The sequence below is a fragment of the Bos taurus genome, chromosome 19 (assembly GCF_002263795.3).
Source record: "Bos taurus isolate L1 Dominette 01449 registration number 42190680 breed Hereford chromosome 19, ARS-UCD2.0, whole genome shotgun sequence".
In the NCBI taxonomy this organism is placed as follows: domain Eukaryota; kingdom Metazoa; phylum Chordata; class Mammalia; order Artiodactyla; family Bovidae; genus Bos; species Bos taurus.
This window is the reverse complement of record NC_037346.1, coordinates 42,177,904-42,188,367: the sequence shown is the minus strand read 5'-3', so window position 1 is coordinate 42,188,367 and position 10,464 is coordinate 42,177,904. Positions and strand designations below refer to the sequence as shown.

Below are 10,464 nucleotides of genomic sequence, written 5' to 3'. Positions count from 1 at the left end.
TAATCACCCTGGGCTTAGCCAGCGCTGCTTTGTGGAGATGAGAGTTTCTGCCCTGGCTCCACAGCCAAGAAGCCCATCAACCTCTTTTGTTCTGGCTGTGGAGGGAGGAGCGAGCCCTGTGACTCCCTGTTTCAGACCCTGCCCTTCTTCCTCCTGCAGCAGGCCCGGCCTCCGGAGCCCCCAGCCCGCTGCTGGCCTCCCTGGCCCTGCCCGCCAGGCCTCTGCAGCCCCCGCTGGACTTCAAGCACTTGCTCACCTTCCACTTCAATGGCGCCACCCCGCTCAGTCTCTTCCCCAACTTCAGCACGGTACGGGCTGGGCGGGCGGGTGGGGGGAGTGCAACCCAGCATGGGGGTGGGCTGGGAAGGTGGGCTCCCAGGGGCCGGCTCTTAGAAGCTGGGTCCAACCAGGAGCAACATCCCCCCGAGTGACCAGGTGCTCCCCAAATGGGGCCCAGCTCCTCCTTAGGCCAGAATATCCAGGATGCTACTGTCCTGTCCCCTAGCAACTGGTGCTGAGCCCGGAGGGCCTGTGAGCTGCAGGTTTCATCGAGCTTTCATAAAGGGGCATCTGTGGATGATCTGTGTATGTCTGTGTGCCTTTCCGTTTTAGTTTGTCTCTGTAGGACTTTGTGTGTATTTATGGGTGTGAGTTTGTGCACGTGTGCTTGTGAACTCTTTATGCCTGTGCAGTTGTCTTTATGTAGTGTATATGCCTGGGTATCTGAGTTTTTTTGTGTCTACTGTGTATGTGTTTGGTGTGTGCCTGGCCTCCGCGTGTATGTTTTCCTATGGTTTGGATGATTGTAAGTTTGTGAATGTGTGCCATTGGTGTGCAGGTGAGTGTGTATCTTTCTGCTTGTTTCTGTGATTTGTAACTACCTGTAAGTTTATGGGCTGTGTGTCTGCCTACTAGTCTGTGTACTAGTATTTCCATGTATGTGTGTAAATATGAAATTTACTTCACTATATGAGCTATAAGGTATATGACCCCTTTTAAAAATTTTTTGAAAAATCAAATGTAATCATTGATGAGCCTCACCCCATCCTGAAAAGATGGTGGGAAAGTCTATCTAATCACCCTTGGGAGCCCCTTCCTTCCCGCCCTCCAGACTTGTACAAAGAGCCTAAGGAGCCCGAGACAATTGGGGGGGGTCCTCTGGTTTTCAGTCCCCACTGTCACTTGCTGACATGCTCATTGTTCAGGCACATGGTCCCTATGAGGGGGTCAATCTGCAGTTGTTCTCATCACTGGGGGCCCTGCAGGCCACTCTCCCCTGAAATCCTGTCCCGCCCCGCCACCCACCTACCTCAGCCCCTGGCCCTGGGTGCTGTGAGGGTTAGAACCTCTTTCTGGTCTCAGGGAAGTTTCTGAAACCATGCTCTTCTCTCAAAGCCTGTGTTCTCCTCTCTCAGGAAGGTTTGGAAAGTTCCTCTTGACAAGCAAGCCCCCAACGACTTCTGCTTTTGACACAACAACCCAGCCCTTGAGAAAAGGGAACATAAAGGCTTGGTTTGATAGAAGAAACAGAAATTATTTAAAACAAGGAAAAGAAAAAAAATACAAATTCATATTCCAGGGAAATGCCCTACTCTTCAGGGAACCCTCTGGCTTCCATCTGCTAACCCTGCTCCCTGCCCCCAGCCTGGTCCCCCACTGCCCCGGGCCGTGGCTCTCACTCTCAGGCCCTGTGACAGCGGCAAAGCTGATACGATAAGCTTTATCTCCCCCAGCCCACAAGCGCAGCACAAGGCTGGGTTATGGGGGAGGAAATTCCAAATTCCCTTCTCCGCTTCTCCCTGCCCCCAACTCTGCACACGTAGATGTAATTCTCATGAATGAGGAAAAAAAGAGACCAGAGGGGCAGCAAGGGAAGTCAGTGTGATCACCAGGCCATGGTTTCTCAAGATCACAAAAGTCACATGCCATCCCCCTGCCTCCAAGCACAAGCCTAGGCCGTCTAAGAAAGTCAGCCAGGGAAGAGGCTTTTCTTTTCCAGTGTTTAATATCCACAGACATGAGAAATTTCTTCCTATGGGCTGACCACTGCCCTCGTCCATAGACTTTAGTTTTGGACAATTGGCACTGCCCTCCCACCTTACTTAGCTGACCCCACAGTTACTATGCCCTCCCACCCCTCCACAGATGGACCCGGTCCAGAAAGCTGTCATCAGCCACACATTTGGGGTTCCCTCTCCCCTGAAGAAGAAGCTCTTCATTTCCTGTAACATCTGTCACCTGAGATTCAACTCAGCGGTGAGAGGGAGTTGTGGAAACAGGCTTGGGGGGCGCTGGGCAGGGAACGGGCTGGACCCTTGGCTTCCAGGTCTTTCCTGCCTGGAGGAATAGGGGTGGCAAAGGGACTGTGGTCTGTATTTTCTGTCCTTCGTTGAGGAAGAGCCGCCCCTGGCCCTTTATCCATACTATCCTCTCCTCTCTCCAGATTCCTGTGCCCCTTCGCAGCCCATCCCCCTAGGATTCTGTTTTCCTCCCCCTATGCCTCTCTCCTGTGTTCTGGAACCTTCTGATGAGAGCAGGCTGCCCTTCCTTACTCTGGGTCCCTGGGGCCACCATCAGTTCTGGTTCGGGGCTGAGTTCTTAACACACCTGAGAGTTTACAGAATCTGTTTGTGCCCATCCTCTTAATTGGTTCTCATGATACATCTGTGAGATGGTTCGAAGTCCCATCCTCAGCCTCATTTTTCAGATGAGGAAACTGAGCTTCAGAGAGGTTAAGTGACTTGCCTGAGGTCACACAGCTGGTAATTAGCAGAGCTGGGATTTGAACCCAGGCCTGGCTGACCCCACAGTCCACATACTTCCTAGCAGGGCCTGCCCCTAGAGAGTAGGGAAGCCTCATTCTGGCCTCCAAGGGAACGTTTGCCTTCTGTCCAGGCAACTTCTGCAGTTTGGGGAGATGCTGTTGGCAGACCTGCTCTTGTGAAAGAGCCTAAGGAGGGGCCACAGGGCCTTCTTTCCTACTTTGGGGAGCAACAAGCAGGAATCCCCAGTGGACAGGCCAGGTTTGGGGGTTCCTTCCAGGCTTTCAGGTTACGTGAGTCATGCAAGTGATGGACAGAGAGATGAAAAATATATGGTTTCTTTATCAGAATGAGTTTCATTTATCAAATTGAGACTCATTTATCAAAATGAGACTCATTCTGATAAAGAAACCATATATTTTTCATGCCAGGCCCAACACAGTGCCTGGCAAATAGCAAATGCTCAGGAGCTATTTGTTAAAAAACACGTACAGAAGGATGAATGATCCGGAGTGTATGTTCCCTAAAGCATGGGGACTGCTCTGTTTTCTCACTCGTGCATTTATAAACCTAGTAACTAATATTCACTGAGCACTTATTCTCTGTACTAGGCCCTTGTCATTCATCCCTGGGTTGGAAAGATCCCCTGGAGAAGGGAATGGCAACCCACTCCAATATTCTTGCCTGGAGGATCCCATGGACAGAGAAGCCTGGCAGGGTATAGTCCATAGGGTCGCAAAGAGTTGGATACAACTGAGCAACTAACACTTTCGCTTTCACTTGTCATTCATGTTCTCATTTTCATTCTCACAACTCTGTGATATCAGTATTATCATACCAAAGCTTATGAGTCAGGAAACTGAGGCTCAGAAAGGTGAAGTGACTTGCCCAAAGATGCACAGCTAAAGAGGCGTTGAGGCAGAATTGGAAGGCAGTGGCGGTTTGCCTGGGCGTTCACATACGAGAATGCATTCTGTAACCCTTGGGCCCACACACGTGCTATAATGATAACGACAATGGCAAGGATTTGCTCCCTGTGTGGCTGGAGCCCTGCCTCCCTCTGACCTGCCCCCTACGTGCCAGCTCATGGATGGGGCAGGTAGATGCAGCAAATGAATGGTGACCCCAGACTCTCCCCTCCCCAGAACCAGGCCGAAGCACATTACAAAGGCCACAAACATGCCAGAAAACTCAAGGCTGTTGAAGCCGCCAAGAGCAAGCAGAGGCCGCAAACCCTGACCCAGGATGAGATGCGGGTGCCCCCCACCCCGACTCCAGCCAGTGGAGCCCCTGAAGAGCGGCACAGCAAAGGTCAGTCCTGAACTTTTGTCCCGCCCCTGTCCCACTCCAAATCTGGTTTCCGATAAGGGGTTGAGTGCTTGCTGCTTATTATTCCCGCTTGTGTTGGAGTATTCCGTCTGTACAGGGAGAGGCACACACCACAGGGAAGAGCATCTTGGATTTTCCAGCCTGAATCTGCTGAGGTGAATAAACATGTCACAAAGCACCCCAGAAGCACCGCCCGCCCCCCTCCTCGGGCCCTTTCCCAGTCACTACCTGGTTAGCTTCCCAGGCCTGGGATAACGAATGACCACAAACTGGGTGGCTGAAAGTAACAGAACTGTATTTTCTCAGTTTCTGGAGGTCAGACCTTTGGAACAAGGTGTCAGCCAGGTTGGTTCCTTCCCAGGGTGCAGAGAGAGAGAGTCTGTTTCACCCCCTCTTCTAGCTTCGTGGTTGCCAGCAATCCTTGGCCACATTCTGATCTTCTGTCTCAACCCTCACATCACCTTCTCCCTCGTGCCTGTGTGTTCACGTGATCTTCTTTGAAGGACACCAGTCACTGACCTAGGGCCCACTCTAGTCCAGTTTGATCTCATCTTAACTAATTACATCAGCAAAGACTCTGCTTTCCAGATAAGATCACACTCGGAGATTCCAGATGGACATGAGTTTGGGGGTGATGCTATTCAACCACCTATAACCCTCCCCCAGGATAACCATGAGCCTGACTTTTCTCACCAGAGGTTAGTCTCACCTGGTTTTGGTCAGTGACATACAGACGGTTCCCAACTTCACGATGATTTGGACTATGATCTTTTGACTTCCCAGGGCTTCCCTGGTGGCTCAGTGGTAAAGAATCCACGTGCAATGCAGGACACATGGGTTCGATCCCTGAGTCGGAAAGATCCCCTGGAGAAGAGAATGGCAACCCACTCCAGTATTCTTGTCTGGAGAACCCTATGGATAGAGGAGACTGTTGGGCTACAGTCCATGGGGTCACAAAGATTTGGGCATGACTGAAGCGACTTAGCACACAGCACATGTGGTATGAGGGCGATATGCATTCAGTTAGAAATTGGACTTCCAATTTCAAGTTTTGATCTTTTCTGGGCTAGAGATATACAGTACATACTTTTTTTTTTTTTTAATTGGAGTATAATTGCTTTACTGTGTTGTTTTCAATTCAGTTGCTCAGTCATGTCCAACTCTTTGCAACCCCATGAACTATAGTAGACCAGGCTTCCCTGTCCATCACCAACTCCTGGAGCTTGCTCAAACTCATGTCCATCAAGTCGGTGATGCCATCCAACCATCTGATCCTCTGTCATCCCCTTCTGCTCCTGCCTTCAATCTTTCCCAGTATCAGGATCTTTTCCAATGAATCAGTTCTTTGCATCAGGTGGCCAAAGTATTGGAGCTTCAGCTTTAGCATCAATCCTTCCAGTGAACATTCAGGACTGATTTCCTTTAGGATTGACTGGTTTGATCTCCTTGTAGTCCAAGGGACTCTCAAGTCTTCTCAAATACCACAGTTCAAAAGCATCGATTCTTTGGCATTCAGCCTTCTTTATGTTCCAACTCTCACATCCATACATGACTACTGGAAAAATCATAGCTTTGACTAGACGGACCTTTGTCAGCAAAGTAAAGTCTCTGCTGTTTATATGTTGTCTAGATTTGGCCATAGCTTTTCTTCCAAGGAGCAAGCGTCTTTTAATTTAATGGCTGCAGTCACCATCTGCAGTGATTTTGGAGCCCAAGAAGATAACAATGTTGTATTAGTTTCTGCTGTACAAGGAAGTGAATCAACTCTCTGTGTAATATATCCCCACCCTCTTGGACCTCCCCTCATACCCTCCTCATTCCCGCCCTCGAGGCCACCACAGAACACCGAGCTGAGTTCCTGGTGCTATGCAGCAGGTTCCCACTAGCTGTCTGTTTCACACATGGTAGTGTATGTCAGGCAGTCCTGATCTCCCAACTTGCTCCACACTCCGCTTCCCCTGTGTGCACGTGTCCAGTCTCTACCTCTGTGTCTCTATTCCTGCTCTGCAAATAGGTTCATGTGTACATTTTCCTAGATTCCACATATACGCATTAGTATATGATATTTGTTTTTCTCTTTCTGACTTACTTCACTCTGTGTGACAGAGGTATGTACTCTTTTGTGATGTTTACCCTCCTGGTCAGCCACGTGACCAGGAGGGTAAACAACTGACACACAACCATTTTGTGCCCATGCAAGCAATATGCTTTTCACTGTCAACACCGTATTCCATAAACAACATCAGAGAGTCAACACTTTATTATGAAATACGCTTTGTGTTAGATGATTGCGCTCAACTGTAAGCTAAGGTAGGTGTTCTGAGCACATTTAAGGTAGGCTGGGCCAAACTTGTGTGTTCGATAGGTTCAGTTCAGTTCAGCTGCTCAGTCGTGTCCGACTCTCTGCGACCCCATGAGTTGCAGCACGCCATGCCTCCCTGTCCATCACCAACTCCTGGAGTTCACTCAAACTCACATCCATCGAGTCGGTGATGCCATCCAGCCATCTCATCCTCTCTCGTCCCCTTCTCCTCCTGCCCCCAATCCCTCCCAGCATCAGGGTCTTTTCCAATGAGTCAACTCTTCTCATGAGGTGGCCAAAGTACTGGAGTTTCAGCTTCAGCATCATTCCTTCCAAAGAAATCCCAGGGCTGATCTCCTTCAGAATGGACTGGTTGGATCTCCTTGCAGTCCAAGGGACTCTCAAGAGTCTTCTCCAACACCACAGTTCAAAAGCATCAATTCTTTGGCACTCAGCCTTCTTCACAGTCCAACTCTCGCAGCCATACATGACCACTGGAAAAACCATAGCCTTGACTAGATGGACCTTTGTTGGCAAAGTAATGTCTCTACTTTTGAATATGCTATCTAGGTTGGTCATAACTTTCCTTCCAAGGAGTAAGTGTCTTTTAATTTCATGGCTGCAATCACCATCTGCAGTGATTTTGGAGCCCCCCAAAATAAAGTCTGACAGACACTGTTTCCCCATCTATTTCCCATGAAGTGATGGGACCAGATGCCATGATCTTCGTTTTCTGAATGTTGAGCTCTAAGCCAACTTTTTCACTCTCCTCTTTCACTTTCATCAAGAGGCTCTTTAGTTCCTCTTCACTTTCTGTCATAAGGGTGGTGTCATCTGCATGTCTGAGGTTATTGATATTTCTCCTGGCAATCTTGATTCCAGCTTGTGCTTCTTCCAGCCCAGCGTTTCTCATGATGTACTCTGCATATAAATTAAATAAGCAGGGTGACAATATACAGCCTTGATGTACTCCTTTTCCTATTTGGAACCAGTCTGTTGTTCCATGTCCAGTTCTAACTGTTGCTTCCTGACCTGCATATAGGTTTCTCAAGAGGCAGGTCAGGTGGTCTGGTATTCCCATCTCTTGAAGAATTTTCCACAGTTTATCGTGATCCACACAAAGGCTTTGGCATAGTCAATAAGGCAGAAATAGATGTTTTTCTGGAACTCTCTTGCTTTTTGCATGATCCAGCGGATGTTGGCAATTTGATCTCTGGTTCCTCTGCCTTTTAGGTTAGGTGCATTAAATGCATTTTTAAATTATGATGGGTTTATTGGGAGGTAACCCCCTTATAGGTTGAGGAAGATCTGGAGTGTGTAGGTTTTGCATCTGGCTTCTTCCATGCTGTTGTGTGTAGCTGTGGTTTGTCCTTTTTCATTGCCGTGTAGTATTCCACTGACCACCAACTCTTTTCACTATTCTCCTGTTGATGAATATTTGGACAGTTTCCAGTTTCTGCTGCTAGGAATAGTGCTCTATGAATATTACAGTACATCTCTTTGGTGACTTCCACTTATTTAACAGTTAGCTAATAACTGTAGATTATCAGGACTGGGTGGTCTCTCTGAGACCACTGGGCCCAACTTTATGATTTCATGTAGGAAAGCTGAGGCCCAAAGAGTCCCAAGTCTGCCCAGTGATTTGGTGAGGAGTCTGGAATTCAGTGCTGGTCATCCCTACACCAGGGGCCCTCCACTCAGCCATGCTACCGCCAGAATGTCTGTGCTTAAAATCATGGTCTCGAGGGACCTCCCTGGCAGTCTAGTTGTTAAGACTTCAAGCTTCCACTGTAGGAGTGGGGGAACTAAGATCCAACATGCCTCATGCAGCCAAAAGTTAGAAAAAATAAATAATTTTTTTTAAAGTTATGGTCTCAAGAATCATCTTGGAGCTTGCCCTCTTACCTGAGGCCTTCCATTTCCCCAGCAGTTCCTGCGGCCCCTCCTCCTGGTCCCGAAATCCAGTCACCCCGGAGTCCAGAACCCACGCCCAGGGAGCCAGTCCCCTCAGACCTCTTCGATGCTGCCTCCTCTTCCTCCTCTTCATCTTGCCTACCCTGCTCCCCAGAACCTGGGCCAGAGGCCCCAGAGCCTGAACCGGCAGCAGTTGCTATGGGAAGCGGTGTGAGTGGGGAAGGCAGGAGCGAGAAGGGGCGTCTCTACTGCCCCACATGTAAGGTGACCGTGAATTCTGCCTCCCAGCTTCAGGCTCACAACACAGGTCAGTGCGCCCGGCCAGCTTGAGTCCGGGGAGGAGGTGCCCCTCACCAGATGCAGGCAGGCTGTCGCTTCTGGGTGGCCCCTGTGATTGAGGGCTGGGTGACAGAGGTGCTGTGCCCAGCTGTGAGTGGGCAGGCATTTGGGGTCCTCCAGCTAATGCTTGGGGAGAGAGGATTGGGAAGAGACATCCGAGGCAACAAGATCTGAAGGGTCCCACACAAGATGGGAGACACCCTCTCCATCTCTCCTTGGGTCAGACCTGGGGGACGGGATTGGCATGAGAGTCAAAGGCTGATCATTTACTCTGCAAGGAAGCTTCCTTGAGACATGAAACGAAAGCAGCTGGGAGGATCTTTGGGGCTTTCCAGGTGGCACTAATGATAGAGAAACCCCTGCCAATGCAGGAGACATAAGAGATGTGGGTTTAATCCTTGAGATGCTGGGAGATCCCCTGGAGAAGGACGTGGCAACCCACTCTAGTATTCTTGCCTGGAGAATCCCACAGACAGAAGAGCCTGGCGGGCTACAGTCCATGGGGTTGCAAAGAGTTGAACACGACTGAAGAAACTTAGCACGCATGGGAGGACCTTTCAGAGGGAAAGAGAAACTTCATGTGGCTGGGGGAGCTGTCGGTGTGGAGCAGCCTGGAGGCTTCAAGGGACAGCCAGGCTGACCTGGCTTGGAGGGGGTCTCCGTAGCCCTGCCACCCCTCTCTGGTGCTGACAAGCTGTCTCCTTTCCTTCCGCCAGGAGCCAAGCACCGGTGGATGGTGGAAGGTCAGCGGGGCGCTCCCCGCAGGGGCCGGGGCCGCATGGTGCCCCGGGGAGGAGCTGGACACAAGGCCAAGAGAGTGACAGGGGGCCGGGGGGGCCGGCAGGGGCCCAGCCCCCCGTTCCACTGTGCTCTCTGTCAGCTCCAAGTCAACTCAGAGACCCAACTCAAGCAGGTGGGGCAAGTGAGGCTGGGATTGGGGGTGGAGCAGAGGTGAGGGGGTGGGCCCCATGCCAGGCGGGCAGGAGAGAGCCTTCAGGGAGAAGGTGGGTGGAGCAGAACAGGGTGCAGGTGGGGAAAGAGGTGTGACGCTCAAGGGATGGTGAGCTCCTGGAAGGCAAAGGCCAATTCTTGCCTCCCCTTCCCAGGGCTGCTCCAGGGCCAAGTGGACTAGGTGTGTGAACTGTGGGTAGCAGAAGGGTGAGCTAGCCAAGCATGAGAGGGTGGTTTTGGGGTCCCTGGGTTCCTCGTCTTGTTCCCAGTCTGTCTGTCTGTCCACTAGCACCTGAGCAGCAGGAGGCACAAAGACCGCCTGGCTGGGAAGCCCCCCAAGCCCTCCAGCCAGCACAGCAAGCTGCAGAAGCATGCAGCACTGGCTGTGAGTCTCCTCAAGGTATCGGTACAGGTCCGGAAGGGAGGGCAGGCTGGGAGGTGGGAGGTGAGGCAGGAAGGAAGCCTCCCCACCCCATTTCATGGCAGCCTGGGCAGGGAAAGAACTGGGGTTGGGTTTTTGGTTGTCTTGGGATCTGCCCAGAAAAATTTCCGGGGAGGTGGGCCCGGGAAAGTCATCTCAGGGACAAGCGCAAGGGGTGGGCGAGCATCTCCTGGAGACTGTGTCCACCCCCCACTCCCCATAGCCTCCCCCCTTGGCCCATCCCAAGAGTCTCCTCCCTCTGGACAGGACAACAGGTGGTGGAGAAAGCCCTGTGGAATGAATGTGTGGGGGTGGGAAGGGAGGAGGATTTAGGTTTGGAATCCTGAAAGTCACGTTTTTCCTGCAGCAAAAGGTCTAGGGATGGGGCCAAGGGAGGGGAGCGGATTTTCCTGGGGTCAGAGACTGTGTCCATCCCTCTTTTCTTT

At 51.0% G+C, this 10,464-nt stretch overlaps 1 protein-coding gene across 6 annotated transcripts in view; it reads left to right on the top strand.

Annotated features, from left to right (window-relative positions):
- ZNF385C (zinc finger protein 385C) overlaps positions 1–10,464 on the top strand; it is a 58,880-nt gene that overhangs the window by 46,987 nt on the left and 1,429 nt on the right. For 3 of the 6 annotated variants that reach the window (XM_059878543.1, XM_024980878.2, XM_024980881.2), the window contains 6 exons: positions 160–308; positions 2,146–2,256; positions 3,908–4,073; positions 8,321–8,614; positions 9,363–9,559; positions 9,887–10,445. In XM_059878543.1, the coding sequence (XP_059734526.1) occupies positions 160–308; positions 2,146–2,256; positions 3,908–4,073; positions 8,321–8,614; positions 9,363–9,559; positions 9,887–10,351 (1,382 nt within the window). In that variant the 3' untranslated portion in view covers positions 10,352–10,445. Of the gene's footprint in view, positions 1–159; positions 309–2,145; positions 2,257–3,907; positions 4,074–8,320; positions 8,615–9,362; positions 9,560–9,886; positions 10,446–10,464 lie in introns of those variants that run through there. The other 3 variants (XM_015458855.3, XM_024980880.2, XM_024980879.2) reach the window with 3 other exon arrangements.